General features: G+C 43.3%; 1 protein-coding gene across 1 annotated transcript in view; it reads right to left on the bottom strand.

The window, feature by feature from the left end:
• The window catches only part of LOC121536084 (striated muscle preferentially expressed protein kinase-like), a 119,244-nt gene that overhangs the window by 66,416 nt on the left and 35,927 nt on the right, over positions 1-16,901 (bottom strand). The window contains exons 3-8 of the mRNA XM_045206532.1: positions 15,254-15,311; positions 9,185-10,818; positions 8,869-9,012; positions 8,406-8,588; positions 4,716-4,882; positions 4,288-4,376 (exon numbers count right to left, since the gene is read on the bottom strand). Of these exons, the coding sequence (XP_045062467.1) occupies positions 4,288-4,376; positions 4,716-4,882; positions 8,406-8,588; positions 8,869-9,012; positions 9,185-10,818; positions 15,254-15,311 (2,275 nt within the window). The remainder of the gene's footprint in view (positions 1-4,287; positions 4,377-4,715; positions 4,883-8,405; positions 8,589-8,868; positions 9,013-9,184; positions 10,819-15,253; positions 15,312-16,901) is intronic.

Here is a 16,901-nt window from a genome sequence, read left to right as displayed (position 1 = left end):
AGCCGAGCAGAAATGGAGGAAAACTAGACTCCCTGCGGACCTGGCATCTTTTCTCTCCCTCCTCTCTACATTTTCTTCCTCTGTTTCTGCTGCTAAAGCCACTTTCTACCACTCTAAATTCCAAGCATCTGCCTCTAACCCTAGGAAGCTCTTTGCCACCTTCTCCTCCCTCCTCAATCCCCCCCTCTCTGTGGATGACTTTGTCAACCATTTTGAAAAGAAGGTTGACGACATCCGATCCTCGTTTGTTAAGTCAAATGACACTGCTGGTCCTGCTCACACTGCTATGCTTTGACTTCTTTCTCCCCTCTCTCTCCAGATGAAATCTTGCGACTTGTGACGGCCGGCCGCCCAACAACCTGCCCGCTTGACCCTATCCCCTCCTCTCTTCTCCAGACCATTTCCGGAGACCTTCTCCCTTACCTCACCTTGCTCATCAACTCATCCTTGACCGCTGGCTATGTCCCTGCCGTCTTCAAGAGAGCGAGAGTTGCACCCCTTCTCAAAAAACCTACACTCGATCCCTCCGATGTCAACAACTACAGACCAGTATCCCTTCTTTCTTTTCTCTCCAAAACTCTTGAGCGTGCCGTCTTTAGCCAACTCTCTTGCTGGATCCAAACCAGTCAGGTTTCAAGACTGGTCATTCAACTGAGACTGCTCTTCTCTGTGTCACGGAGGCTCTCCGCACTGCTAAAGCTAACTCTCTCTCCTCTGCTCTTGTCCTTCTAGACCTGTCTGCTGCCTTTGATACTGTGAACCATCAGATCCTCTTCTCCACCCTCTCCGAGTTGGGCATCTCCAGCGCGGCTCACTCTTGGATTGCGTCCTACCTCACAGGTCGCTCCTACCAAGTGGCGTGGCGAGAATCTGTCTCCGCACCACGTGCTCTCACCACTGGTGTCCCCCAGGGCTCAATTCAAGAACCTCTCCTATTCTCGCTATACACCAAGTCACTTGGCTCTGTCACATCCTCACATGGCCTCTCCTATTATTGCTACGCAGAAGACACACAACTAAGCTTCTCCTTTCCCCCTTCTGATAACCAGGTGGCGAATCACATCTCTGCATGTGTGGCAGACATATCAGTGTGGATGACGGATCACCACCTCAAGCTGAACCTCGGCAAGACGGAGCTGCTCTTCCTCCCGGGGAAGAACTGCCCGTTCCATGATCTCGCCATCACGGTTGACAACTTTGTTGTGTCCTCCTCCCTGGACAACACCCTGCCGTTCAAGGCGGTGACCCGATCCTGTAGGTTCATGCTCTACAACATTCGGAGAGTACCACCATGCCTTACACAGGAAGTGGCACAGGTCCTAATCCAGGCATTGTCATTTCCCGTCTGCATTACTGCAACTCGCTGTTGGCTGGGCTCCCTGCCTGTGCCATTAAACCCCTACAACTCATCCAGAATGCTGCAGCCCGTCTGGTGTTCAACCTTCCCAAGTTCTCTCACGTCACCCCGCTCCTCCGTACACTCCACTGGCTTCCAGTTGAAGCTCGCATCTGCTACAAGACCATGGTGCTTGCCTACGGAGCTGTGAGGGGAACGGCACCTCCGTACCTTCAGGCTCTGATCAGTCCCTACACCCAAACGAGGGCATTGCGTTGATCCACTTCTGGCCTGCTGGCCCCCCTACCTCTGCGGAAGCACAGTTCCCGCTCAGCCCTGTCAAAACTGTTCGCTGCTCTGGCACCCCAATGGTGGAACAAGCTCCCTCACGACGCCAGGACGGCGGAGTCACTCACCACCTTCCGGAGACACTTGAAACCCCACCTCTTTAAGGAAGACCTGGGATAGGATAAAGTAATCCTTCTACCCCCGCCCCCCCCAAATTTTTTTTTTTACATTTTTTAAATTAATAATAATATTGTAAAGTGGCTATAAGGTGAATGCACCAATTTGTAAGTCGCTCTGGATAAGAGCGTCTGCTAAATGACGTAAATGTAAGTTTCCTCCAGGAGTGACAATTGGCATTCAGGCCAAAGAGTTCAATGTTGGTTTCATCAGACCAGAGAATCTTGTTTCTCATTGTCTGAGAGTCCTTTAGGTGCCTTTTAGCAAACTCCAAGCGGGCTGTCATGTGCCTTTTACTGAGGAGTGGCTTGCGTCTGGCCACTCTACCATAAAGGCCTGATTGGTGGAGTGTTGCAGAGATGGTTGTCCTTCTGGGAGTGTCTCCCATCTCCACAGAGGAACTCTGGAGCTCTGTCAGAGTGACCATTGGGTTCCTTGTCACTTCCCTGACCACTGTGTTCTTGGGGACCTTCAATCCTGTAGTAATTTTTTGGTAGCCTTCCCCAGATCTGTGCCTCTACACAATCCTGTCTCGGAGCTCTACTGACAATTCCTTCCATGGCTTGGTTTTTGCTCTGACATGCATGTAAACTGTGGGATCTAATATAGACAGGTGTGTGCCTTTACAAATCATGTCCAATCAATTGAATTTACCACAGGTGGATTCCAATCAAATTGTAGAAACATCTCAATGATGATCAATGGAAACAGGATGCACCTGATCTCAATTTCGAGTCTCATAGCAAAGGGTCTGAATACTTCTGTAAATAACTTATTTCTCTTTTTTATTTTTAATACATTTGCAAACATTTCAAAAAAACTGTTTTCGCTTTGTCAATATGGGGTATTGTGAGTAGATGGAATACTTTAGAATAAGGCTGTAACGTATCAAAATGCGGAAAAAGTAAAGGGGTCTGAATACTTTCCGAATGCACTGTAAGTGGACATTATAAAGGGACATATTTTTATTGTATGTATATTTCATTTTATTTACCCCCTTTTCTCCCCAATTTCGTGATATCCAATTGCGATCAAATTACGATATTGTCTCATCGCTGCAACTCCCCAATGGGCTCGGGAGAGGCGAAGGTCGAGTTATGCGTCCTCCGAAACATGACCCGCCAAACCATGCTTCTTAACACCCGCCCGCTTAACCCGGAAGCCAGCCGAAGGAAACACCGTTCAACTGACAACCGAAGTCAGCCTGCAGGCGCCCGGCCCGCACAAGGGGTCGCTAGAGCGCAATGAGCCAAGTAAAGACCCCACGGCCAAACCATCCCCTAACCCAGACGACGCTGGGCCAATTGTGCGCCGCCCTATGGGACTCCCGGTCACGGCCGGTTGTGACACAGCCTAGGATCAAACCCAGGTCTGTAGTGATACCTCAAGCACTGTGATGCAGCGCCTTAGACCGCTGCACCTCTCGGGCCCAGGGCCATATTTATTTATAATGAAACAATGGCCAGTTTGGGTCGCAGTTGCACGTTAGAAAACAAAACAAATAGGCTATGTCTGGTCCACGAGTTTGTTGTTTTTTCAATATGGCCCGTGCGTTGATTGAGTTTGACACCCCTGGGCTAGCATATCTATTTATGTAACCAGCTATTTATTTAGCAAGCTAAAAAGACGGAGCCTAACCATAGCTAGCTAGTGACCTAGCTGCTGGGAGGATGTCATGTCATTAGAGGATTGGGTGAATGACCAACTTTTTCCCCTCATATCGTTTTTTAAATTGGCTACAGCTAGACACGCTGCATGGTGTCATTTGGTTAGCTAGCAAGAAATGTGAATTTGGCTAGCTAGCTATGCTGAACTTAATTAGTGTTATCCACAGTTAGCATATATCTTAGTTGTCAATCAAATGTATTTGGCATCGATCAAATGGGTGGGCAGGCAGGCAAGTTCCCATTCAGTTGTCAAAACGTGGGTTGGGACATGCATGCATTGGCAGGCAAGCTGCAGAACAATGAGCAGGCCCAATTGTTTATCAGTGCAATTTTGACAGCCAACTAGCTGAAAAAGCTTGAAAGGGTTTATCTAATGTTCCCTCGTTAGATTTTAGCTAATCTCACTCTGGCTAGCATTAGTCGTTGATCTTGTTGTTGTTGATGTGCATAGGTAACTGAGGGAGAAAGAGCCTACCTTTTCATGGTTGTTTGATCAATAGGATTGTGAAGGATTGTTTTAATTTGGTTTTATTTATTGCAGTGTCTATTAATTTTGCAAATGTACGGCCGCTTTTCCACTCTATATTACTATAGACATTTCACAAATGCCTTACTACACGTCATTCCCAAACGTTCTATGAGTTTATGAAAACTTGAAAATGACCATATTGCTTGTCAGAAAATGTTTTAAAAAATAGGTGTCATATTCTTCCTGGGGGTGTATATGAAGAGATTTTAATGAGATTTAATCTTTCTAAAATGCTGTCAGTTCCACTTTTAACAAAGAGCAATGAGTTGGATTTGATGGTGGAAACCTACCAATAAAGCATGGGTTTGGGCTGCCCACTTATTCGGACAGACATGGTGACCTGTTGTCCCTCAATGACCGCTTGATCATTCATAGTTACCTGTTAAAAAGGATGATGAGACATTTTGAAATTGGAGTTGAGAACACATAGACAAATGTCCATGCTATAACTTAAAAAATGCAAACTACACTATATGGAACATCAAATGCATGCTGGATGAGGTGAATCACCATACGAAGTGCTTTCAGATTTAGTTAAAAGCAATTTATAGATTCAATCAATTTCCAGTGTATTGCAATGCCAATAAAAAAATGTTTGAACAAAATATAATTGCAAAATCCCAAACTGATCCCTTGCCTACAATATAATGGAAAGTCAACGAAAGCCAGGTGATACGCCCGAGAGATCATTTTGGGAACCAGCGGTACACAGTCTCACCTGGAAGGCAGGAGGCTCCTTGAATCGAGTGTCCACTATCTTCCTGGGCTCTGGGCTTCCAAAGTCCATGCCTTCCTCCAGTGGGCTGAGGTACTCTTCATCAGATGTGATAGGGCTGCTAATGTCCCTAGGAACACCAATGTTCCCCTGCGGCTCCTGCATAGGCTCTGTCAAATATACATTATAATCAGATGAAGAATAGAATAGAAACTATACTTTATTTTCCATGTTGTGATCACAGTATCTGGAGAACCTGCCTCCGAAGGTGAACAAGGCTTTACTTTTATTGTGTCATAGTTAAATGTCATTAAGAAATGTGGAATCCAGTCCAGAAAACAGACATAATAAAGAAATGGTGGGTCAAACCATTAATAGTAAACACGGAAAGGTTGTGATTGAAGCTCTACCTCTCTCTCTCTCTCTCCTCCCATCTCTTTCTCTCTCTCTCTCTCTCTCTCTCTCAGATATTAAACGTTGGTTCTTAGATATTAAATATTGGTAACTGTAAACATGAAAATGTATGATTTTGGAACTGTAAGACCCAAAATGTATATTCAACGGCAGTTAATATTTCAAGAGTGCAACATACAGTGCCTTCGGAAAGTATTCAGACCCCTTGACTTTTTCCACATTTTGTTACAGCATTATTTTTAAATGGATAAAAAAAATAAAGCTCAGCAATCTACACACAATACCTCATAATGATAAAGCGAAAACAGGTTTTTAGAAATGTTTGCAAATTTCATTTTTTACATAAGTATTCAGACCCTTTGCTATTAGACTCGAAATTGAGCTCAGGCGCATCCTGTTTCCATTGATCATCCTTGAAATGTTTCTACAACTTGATTGGAGTCCACTTGTGGTAAATTCAATTGATTGGACATGATTTGGAAAGGCACACACCTGTCTATATACGGTCCCACAGTTGACAGTGCATGTCAGAGCAAAAACCAAGCCGTGAGGTCGTAGGAATTGTCCGTAGAGCTCCGAGACGGGATTGTGTCGAGGCACAGATCTGGGGAAGAGTGCCAAAAAATTTCTGCAGCATTGAAGGTCCCCAAGAACACAGTGGCCTCGATCATTCTTAAATGGAAAAAGTTTGGATTCACCAAGACTCTTCTTAGAGCTGGCTGCCTGGCCAAACTGAGCACTCAGAGGAGAAGGGCCTTGGCCAGAGAGGTGACCAAGAACCCGATGGTCACTCTGACAGAGCTCTAGAGTTCCTCTGTGGAGATGGGAGAACCTTCCAGAAGGACAACCATCTCTGCAGCACTCCACCAATCAGGCCTTTATGGTAGAGTGGACAGACGGAAGACACTCCTCAGTAAAAGGCACATGACAGCCCACTTGGAGTTTGCCAAAACGCACCTAAAGACTCTCAGACCATGAGAAACAAGATTCTCAGGTCTGATGAAACCAAGATTGAACTCTTTGGCCTGAATGCCAAGCGTCATGTCTGGAGGAAACCGGGCACCATCCCTACGGTGAAGCATGGTGGTGGCAGCATCATGCTGTGGGGATGTTTTTCAGCGGCAGGGACTGGGAAACTAGTCAGGATCGAGGCAAAGATGACTGGGGTGAAGGTTCACCTTCCAACAGGACAACGACCCTAAGCACACAGCCAAGACAACACAGGAGCGGCTTCGGGACAAGTCTCTGAATGTCCTTGAGTGGCCCAGCCAGAGCCCGGACTTGAACCCAATTGAACATCTCTGGAGAGATCTGGAAATAGCTGTGCAGCAACGCTCCCCAACCAACCTGTCAGAGCTCGAGAGGATCTGCAGAGGAGAATCGGAGGAACTCCCCAAATACAGGTGTGCCAAGCTTGTAGTGTCATACCCAAGAAGACTCAATGCTGTAATCGCTGCCAAAGGTGCTTCAACAAAGTACTGAGTAAAGGGTCTGAATACTTATGTAAATGTAATATTTCAGTATTTTGTATTTATTTTATTACCAAAAATGTCAGTGTAAAATGTCAGTGTAAATGTCAGTGTAAATGTGGTAAAAAGTAAATGCTGTAAAAAGGTCTCCTCTTACATCAATAGTATGCCAACATTAATCTGTACCTAAAAAGTATTTTGAATATTCTGTAACACTTTATAATAACTTGTATGTATTACCACTAATAAACTATTTAGAAACTATGAATAAATAGGTATTTCATAACTAATTGTAAAATAAAACATCTATACGTATAGGCTTATAAGCATTTAAATTATGTATGACATGGCTTAAAAAATATATTTAATCAGTTTTATAATAACTTTCATGAATAAGCAGTAATAAACTATTTATGAACTATTCATAAATATGTATTTCATTACTTGTAAACATAATCATCATTAAATTCTTAAGTAATAATGTCTCATTTATTAAAGTTATTATACTGAATATTCTATTTGCCCACCTTGGAAGTTTATAAAAATCTATCTAATTTGTATTCAGCAGGAATTCTCTTATTGGGTCTTTTATGAGACCATAGGGGACTTACACAGTCCTATATGTCTGAAAGGGGACCATGTATAAAGGAGCTTTTAAAGTACATATGACAAATGATGTACTATAATGTGTGCTTGTTTGCATTATCATGAGTGTTTCATTGCTAACCTCAGCTGTTAAGGCTACTCCCTTATCCTCCCTCTCTCTCTTTTTTTCTCCCTCACATACAAGCATTCATATTCTCATTCATTTGTACACTGTAAAGAATATGACCATCTTGATGGCTCTGGGAGCAAAAGGGTCTAAGTTTCTCATTTGAGTAATATAAGTTCTAGATGCAATAATAAGCCCTGTGTAGCTCAGTTGGTAGAGCATGGCGCTTGCAACGCCAGGGTTGTGGGTTCGTTTTGTGTATGTCCATTACATGAAATCCAAATAAAAATCCATTTAAATTACAGGTTGTAACGCAACAAAATAGGAAAAACGCCAAAGGGGATAAATACTTTTGCAAGGCACTGTATGCTTAAAAAACAAGGTCATGATGTAATTTACCCTAGACAAGATGTTACTTGCATCATATCGTAACAACAGTGGCTTTATATTGCAATGAAACCAGTGTGTCTTAACAATTAATTGGTTCAATTTAGCCTCCTAGTTGCTATGGTAACTACACGTGAGTTGGCTCAGCTGGAATATATTACTTGCACACATTTTGGTGAGAGGGAGCGAGAGGGAGGAAGAGAGAGAGCGAGAGAGAGAGAGAGGGAGAGAGAGATTATGAAAGATGGAGGGGTGAGGAGAAATTAGGAAATAGCTTCATGAAGAAGGAAATAACTACGTACATCCTTTTGAAATGACACTTTCTCTGGCAGGGCAAATAACAATGACACACACATAGGTCAATGGAGTGACACAAATGTCCACATCATCCTTTAATTCATTTTTCTGAAATAACCAAAGGACTTACACCCTTCGAAAAAAAGGTTCTAAAAGGGTTCCTACAGCCAAAGAACCATTTTATGTTCTAGATAGCCAAAAATGTCTAAGAGTGTAGAATAAAAAGGTTAGCAATAGACAGGTGCCATTCCCAAAGGACATCAAGCAGACATCAGGTTCAAGGTAAGGGCCGGTAAATCAAAAGGTCTCTAACCTTCAGTACCACTTCTTGTTTAGTAATAACAACAAGGTATTATTAAATCAACTTTAAGTAAAGTGTGACCCAACCAACGCAATGTTGCAACTCATGCTTACCTGGTTTGATCGAAAGGGTGGCACTGCTAGATGTTTTCCCAGCCTCATTGGCAGCTGTCACACAGTACGTTCCAGCATCACTTGGTTTTGCACATTTGATGAGAAGTGAATACCGCTCTCCCTCCACTTTGACCCCATAGTTTGAGCTGTTACTGATCGCAATATTGTCTCTCCTCCAGGTAACTAGGACACAGACAAATATAAGATATGCTCAAATTTGTGCTCAAGAAACCGGAGTGAAGGTGGTTACTACATTCTTAGAAGAAAAGGGTTCCAAAATGGTTCTTTGGCTGTCCCCATGGGAGAACCCTTTCAAGGATAAATCATTTTGGGTTGGAAAGGGAAAGGGTTCTACCTGCATCCCAAAAGGGTTCTTCAAAAGGGTTCTCCCATGGGGACAGCCGATGACCCCTTTTAGGTTCTGGATATAAACTTTGTTTGTAAAGAGATAGAGATAGCTTGCCTTCTGGGGGAGGCATGCCAGCAATGATGACTCTCAGCAGGACCTCAGTACCAGCAGTTACCACAGTGTCCTTAAGAGGAAACTCAAACATAGGGGCCTCCAAGGGGTCCTCTTCAGCAGACACGTAAGAGTCGTCTGAAGAATCTGCACAAATTACAAAACATAATTACAAAGACATTCATGGCTGTGTTCAGAACTAAGGAATACCGATGAGAGTTGAACTTTGCAAAGACAAGGGAAATAAGATACAAGCCTCTAATATACACAGACATTTTCATTTTGATAAAGAAAGACTGAGATTGAAAATAATTCCCACCTAACTCTGGAGACATGGGACTAGCACGGCGACCCTTCCCCCTGGTCTTCTGTGTTTGGCCTTCTTTCGCATTGGTTGCCTTCTTAGACTTGTCAGTCTCTGGAGGAACTTCCTCTTCCATGGGCTCTTCTTCAACAATGATGGTAGGTATGATTAGCTTGGGGGCTGGCTTGATCAACTCCACTTCCATTTTCTCCTCAGAGGGGGATACTGGAACATTTGTAGAAGAGGTAGCCAGCCGTGGAGGTTTTTGCGAATGTTGGATTGTATGCTCTTGTACAATGGTAGGCATTCTCTGTACCAATGGGTTTTCTGGTCTATCCTCTACTTTTCTTAATGCTACATCTACAGGTGTTTTTGTTCCTGTCAATTCTTCGTTTGGGGACTTTTGTGCAGGAGGTTCTTGGATGTCCTGAGATTCTTGCATACGAGATACCCTCTGAACAAGAGGGCTTTCTGGCCTGCGTTCAACTTTGTGTAACGTCATCTCGACAACATTTCTGCTTGATGACTCTGCCCGCTGTTGGCGATTTGACGATGGATTGTAAGCCCTCTGCATCTGCATCTTTGCTGGTGATGGAGACCTCTGAAGGATCTCCCTGACTTGACTGGCTTGATTTACCTGTCTTGTTGGCCTCTGTCCTGGTAAGTCAGCCAGTTGCATAGATTCTGGAGTGGCTGCTACTTCTCCCAATCTACTGAACGTTATGCTACTCATGGAGGGCCGCTCAATCTCTTGGGTTTGGGGTGAAGGTTGCCCCTGCCGTGCTTGTTCTTGTAGTTGCAGTTGTGGTGGCACTACGTATTTGGGCTGTTCCGTCTCTTTCTGCTCCTTCTCCTGCTGGGCACGCTCCCGTTCCTGGAGCTTCTGTAGAATTTGAGGTGGGAGGGGCTCAATCTTCCTCAAAGGCTGCCTGCCATTTGCCCTGAGCGAGAGCTGCTCGGTGGAGAAGGACTTCTTCATGTGATGTTTACCCACAAGCTTCTTGATTCGTTGAAGCTCTTCAGTGAACTTGTTTTCGATTTCCTGGACCTTCTGGGTGGTACGGGGCCTGCAGTCCTCCAAGGACGCAGCCCTCTGTCTGAACATGGACCTCCGTTCGGCAGCGTCCTCCTTCAGAGCTTCTCGTAGGTCTTCCTTCGAACTCTCTCTGGAGATGCCCAACCTGCTCCCTCCATCGTCCGAGTCGACAGACCCAGCGCGATTGAACCCGGCCCAGGACCGTCCCGAGATGGAGCCTTCATGATCATAACTTCGCCTTCGCTCTTCGAAACCGCGCACCTTCTCGAAGATCTTGGAGCTTACTCTGGTCAGTTTGGGGGACGGCCTAGTTTGGTATTCCTTGCGGGAGTACTCGCTGACACTGACAGGTGTCTGAGGACGGGAGTCCTGGGTACTGCTTTGAGACATGGCTGATGATTTTGGATGTTTCACCTTTTCCTCAAATTCACCAGGGACCGTGTCTTGGTAGTCAGTTGGCACAACAACTTTCTTTCGGGGGGTGAGGGGTGTGTTCGGTGCTGACCCTGAGCGGCTTGGCATTGGAGAAGTGGAGGGGCGTTTGATAATTTTTGGGGAGGGGGGTGGGAGGACTTGTTGGGGAGATTCCCTCAAAAACTCTTCTGATTGGCTCCTGAAAGAAGGTGATTTTGGGAAATGATCTGTTAAATAGTTCTAAATTATACATGAGCCAGTGTGAGTAATGTTAAGACTATCATATTTCACTGTGCCAAAATTATAATTATTTCAATGTAATTACACTGTATATGAAACAAAAGACGTCAAACACATCATTCTGTTTGTTCATTCAGAAGATTGCAAACAGCAGGCATGGCATACTGAAAATTATCTATTCAACAATGGCATGCATAACAACCAGAAGAGAACCAAAGGGGTCAATGCATACATTAATTGCAAACAGTGCTCTAGATGGCAGTTTGTAATAGGGTAGAATGGCGGGGACCCAGTTAACTGCAAGAAACCGGTAAATTATGATACATTATTTATATGAACAGCATGGCATGAAATGGAACTGTTAAATGACAGTATATGCGATGTCTAAATCTGGCTTCTCTACGGCCTCTGCATGATGAATCATCAACGCTCAGGGTGGGGTCAGACAGCCCATCTCAGTATGGAGCGCAGTTCACAATGCAATCATCTCATCATGGTAACTTATTTTCTTGTGACAGGTAGGCCTATATTTGCTGCAGCATAGTCTGCTGCAGTAAGTAATAGGTGGTCCTCTGTAGCTCAGCTGGTAGAGCACGGCGCTTGTAATGCCAAGGTAGTGGGTTCGATCCCCGGGACCACCCATACACAAAAATGTATGCACGCATGACTGTAAGTCGCTTTGGATAAAAGCGTCTGCTAAATGGCATATTATTATTATAATATAAAGACCGAATGCACGTCTAATTTACCCATCTCCATCTGGCGTTCGGGGGTCACCTTTTTGTTGTAAAGATATATATATACTGTATATTTTTTTTATTGCAGCTCCAGAGTTTTAAAACAGCCTATCACTGAAATATTGTTGCTTTAAATCAGTGCCACGCACAAGCACTCTCACAGTGTTTCTCTCTCTCCAACAACTCCATTCAAATTTCATTCAACATAGATAATCCTGTTCTAGATGTATATATAGCCCTATAGATGTCCTAGCCTACCTCTTTCAGGTAATACATTCAATGCAGTATTAGCCTTATATTTAGCTAATTAATAATTGGTAATGCATAATAAGCTTCTAACTTATAGTCTCTTGCCTAATATGCACGCACCTGTGCTCTGCTGGCTTCTCTCCTTAAAAGACGCTCCATAGCTCTTGGAGTCCCATGAAGGAAAAGCTAGACTAGTATAGCTTGCTGGACATTATTTTGTATTCTAATAAAATCCAGACATAGGCCTATGTACAGTATTTGCTTTATAATGCTTTTGAATGAAACTTTCGGTTTTGGTGGGAAATACTATGTTACTGGAGGGAAAAGTGATTTATTCTCGGGAAAATATTAAACAGTAGTTTGTATAGCCACACAGTGCACCCTTGTGAAGTCCAAACAAAGCTAATGAAGCATGGCAATGCTCCAAAATTTGAAATGTTTGGTGTACAGTAGCTGCTTGCTTGCGTAAAACATTTGCCCACTTTCTTTCTTTTCATTCAATGACTGATGTGTATGTCAAAATGGAAAGAAAAATTGCAATAGGGGAGTCGAAGGAAAGCGTGAGCCAAAATGGGAATTCATCTGAATAAAGGCCAGAAAGCAAGTTGATGCTTAAAGTGGCAATCTGCAGTTTAACGATAACAAAGCGCATCACCCCACCACTGATTTGGTAAACAGCTGAGGGATGGGGCTGGAGAAATGTAACCACTCTCAAACTCATAGACAGAGCTATGGATGCAAGGACCGGCTATCCATGAGATCATAATTATAGTTTTAACCTTGGGTTGAGGCTATACAGTGTTTCATTACAATTGACAAGTTATACTCTTTAAGAATCAAGTGGTATACAGTGGCTTGCGAAAGTATTCACCCCCCTTGGCATTTTTCATATTTTGTTGACTTACAACCTGGAATTAAAATGGATTTTTTGGGAGTTTGTATCATTTGATTTACACAACATGACTACCACTTTGAAGATGCAAAATATTTTTTATTGTGAAAAAAACAAGAAATAAGACTAAAAACTGAAAACTTGAGCGTGCATAATTATTCACCCTCCCAAAGTCAATACTTTGTAGAGCCACCTTTTGCAGCAATTACAGCTGCAAGTCTCTTGGGGTATGTTTCTAAAAGCTTGGCACATCTAGCCACTGGGATTTTTGCCCATTCTTCAAGGCAAAACTGCTACAGCTCCTTCAAGTTGGATGGGTTCCGCTGGTGTACAGCAATCTTTAAGTCATACCGCAGATTCTCAATTGGATTGAGGTCTGGGCTTTGACTAAGCCATTCCAAGACATTGAAATGTTTCCCCTTAAACCACTCGAGTGTTGCTTTAGCAGTATGCTTAGGGTCATTGTCTTGCTGGAAGGTGATCCTCCGTCCCAGTCTCAAATCTCTGGAAGACTGAAACAGGTTTCCCTCAAGAATTTCCCTGTATTTAGCACCATCCATCATTCCTTCAATTCTGACCAGTTTCCCAGTCCCTGCTGATGAAAAACATCTGTGTTCTCGGGGTGATGAGAGGTGTTGGTTTTGCGCCAGACATACCGTTTTCGTTGATGGCCAAAAAGCTCAATTTTAGTCTCATCTAACCAGAGTACCTTCTTCCATATGTTTGGTGAGTCTCCCAGATGCCTTTTGGCGAACACCAGGCTTTTTTCTGGCCACTCTTCCGTAAATCCCAGCACTGGGGAGTGTACAGCTTAAAGTGGTCCTATGGATAGATACGCCAATCTCCGCTGTGGAGCTTTGCAGCTCCTTCAGGGTTATCTTTGGTCTCTTTGTTGCCTCTCTGATTAATGGCCTCCTTGCCTGGTCCGTGAGTTTTGGTTGGCGGCCCTCTCTTGGCAGGTTTGTTGTGGTGCCATATTCTTTCAATTTTTTAATAATGGATTTCACGGTGCTCCGTGGGATGTTCAAAGTTTGCGATATTTCTTTATAACCCAACCCTGATCTGTACTTCTCCACAACTTTCTCCCTGACCTGTTTGGAGAGCTCCTTGGTCTTCATGGTGCCGCTTGCTTGGTGGTGCCCCTTGCTTAGTGGTGTTGCAGACTCTGGGGCCTTTCAGAAAAGGTGTATATATACTGAGATCATGTGACAGATCATGTGACACTTAGATTGCACATAGGTGGACTTTATTTAACTAATTATGTGACTTATGAAGGTAATTTGTTGCAGCAGATCTTATTTAGGGGCTTCATAGCAAAGGGGGTGAATACATATGCACACACCACTTTTCCGCTATTTATTTTTTAGAATTTTTTGAAACAAGTCCTTTTTTTCATTTCACTTCACCAATTTGGACTATTTTGTGTATGTCCATTACATGAAATACAAATACAAATCCATTTCAATTACAGGTTGTAATGCAACAAAATAGGAAAAACGCCAAGGGGGATTAATACTTTTGCAAGGCACTGTGTATCAGGGGTATTCAACGCTTACCCTACGAGGCCAGAGCCTGCGTGTTTTCTGTTCTACCTGATATTTAATTTCACCCACCTGGTGTCCCAGGTCTAAATCAGTCCCTAATTAGAGGGGAACAATGAAAAAACGCAGTGGAACTGGCTTCGAGGTCCAGAGTTGAGTTTGAGGGGTATACATGTATATCATTAAAGATACACTCTGGGATCTTAAGCACAACAAATTAGTAACATATTGTACAAATTGGATTTGTAAAATATCACACGAATTACAAATTTTGTATGATATCATATGACATGCAAAATTCATAACATATTATACGGAATAGATGACGTAGTAAACAATTGGATGATGTAGTACACAAAAAAAGGGGACCCGTTTTGGCTCGTGAGTACCACTTTCAAAACTACTAGCTGAAATTATACACATCTTTATTACAAAAGTCCCAAAATGTATCAATCGTCGATTGTGTCTTTAAGGAATGTTTACTAATCATTAGTGAAATCTGTTCTTACACTTACTCAAATAATACATACTCTGAGTGATCCTGCTCAGTACATCACCTGCACCTCCAGTCATGTGGTGACAGCAAATTAATACACACATCCAAGTAACTTCATACTTTCTCAAGTGGGAGTTTTCACAGGGGCAACAATCCACTTCATGAAGCATTATTATGTGTTGCACAGTGTACTACTAGTAAGTCAACTGAAAAAAATGTGTGTTGTATATGTTGTCTTTGAGATGGGTGCGCTTTAATCTTTTATGCTTTCCTACGTGTATTATCCAGGCTTCTTGGTAATGTTTACCTAAAGGAGTATAGTTTGAGTATCCCTTTATAGATACTGAAACTGCTGTCATAATAACTGCTAGCTAAAGACAGACTTTCATTGGACTCCCCTACTGGCCGGGTTAGATTAACATATGATGCTCCAATCAGAAGCTTGACCCCTTTGTGCTTACTCCACACTGTTTGCTTGCCTGGCGGGCTTGGAGATGTTTTGAAGTCCTTCGCCCCAGCTGTCCATCATTCTGTCCCCTGTGGCAAGATAAAACATGAAAATATTATAATTTTGTGTGTTTAGCCTATAGTTCAGTCATTAGTTTCTACTTGAAATACTTTAATAAACGTTAAATATTCCAGAAGGGAAGTGTACCTCAGTTGGCATAGTTAATATAACAAAGGCTGGCTCAGATATATGCTTCAGACATGCAAAAAATATTGTTACATATAAGCACACTGTAAGCTTACACAAGACCTGCAATTACGAGTAACAGATATGAGAAATATGCCTTAGCCCTGGATTTATAAAGAGCAATGTTCCCATTCAAATTGATAGCAACCATGGAAAACCATTTTCCTTTCTAGACAGATAATTCTGTGAAACCAACTAATGGCATACATTATATTGAGCTTTCTGGTGCAGAGAATGTGATGATTAAAAAGTCTATAACTACCATGAAACTTGAATACTACACAGGTGTAAGTCGCTCTGGATAAGAGCGTCTGCTAAATGACTAAAATGTAAATGTAATGTAAATGTGTTCTCAAACTATAATATTTTAGAGGCCATGCCCTTCAATCAAGCAAACAAATGTCTAGAATGTACACTATATATACAAAAGTATGTGGACACCCCTTCAAATTAGTGGATTCGACTATTTCAGCCACACCCGTTGCTGACAGGTGTATAAAATCGAGCACACTGCCATGCAATCTCCATAGACAAACATTAGCTTACTGAAGAGCTCAGTGACTTTCAATGTGGCACCGTATGCCACCTTTCCAACAAGTCCGTTTGTCCAATTTCTGCCCTGCTAGAGCTGCCCCGATCAACTGTAAGTGCTGTTAGTATGGAGTGGAAACGTCTAGGAGCAACAACGGCTCAGCCGCGAAGTAGTAGGCCACACATTCTCACAGAATAGGACTGCCGAGTGCTGAAGCACATAACGTGTAAAAATTGGCTGTCGTCGGTTGCAACACTCACTACTGAGTTCCAAACTGCGTCTGGAAGCAACGTCCGCACAATAACTGTTCGTCGGGAGCTTCATGAAATGGGTTTCCATGGACGAGCAGCCACACACAAGCCTAAGATCACCATGAGCAATGCCAAGCGTCGGCTGGAGTGGTGTAAAGCTCGCCGCCATTGGACTCTGGAGCAGTGGAAACGCGTTCTCTGGAGGGATGAATCACGCTTTACTATATGGCAGTCCGACCGACGAATCTGGGTTTGACGGATGCCAGGAGAATGCTACCTGCCCCAATGCATAGTGCCAACTGTAAAGTTTGGTGGAGGAGAAATAATGGTCTGGGGCTGTTTTTCATGGTTCGGGCTTAGTTCCAGTGAAGGGAAATCTTAACATCACAGTATACAATGACATTCTAGATGATTCTGTGCTTCCATCTTTGTGGCAAAAGTTTGGGGAACGCCCTTTCCTGTTTCAGCATGACAATGCCCCCGTGCACAAAACAAGGTCCATACAGAAATAGTTTTCGAGATCGGTGTGGAAGAACTTGACTGGCCTGCACAGAGCCCTGACCTAATCCCCATTGAACACCTTTAGGATGAATTGGAACACTGACTGCGAGCCAGGCCTAATCGCCCAACATCAGTGCCTGACCTCACTA

Source organism: Coregonus clupeaformis, chromosome 23 (genome assembly GCF_020615455.1).
Source record: "Coregonus clupeaformis isolate EN_2021a chromosome 23, ASM2061545v1, whole genome shotgun sequence".
In the NCBI taxonomy this organism is placed as follows: domain Eukaryota; kingdom Metazoa; phylum Chordata; class Actinopteri; order Salmoniformes; family Salmonidae; genus Coregonus; species Coregonus clupeaformis.
The sequence above is the reverse complement of the archived record's forward strand: the minus strand, read 5'-3'. Positions and strand labels throughout refer to the sequence as shown.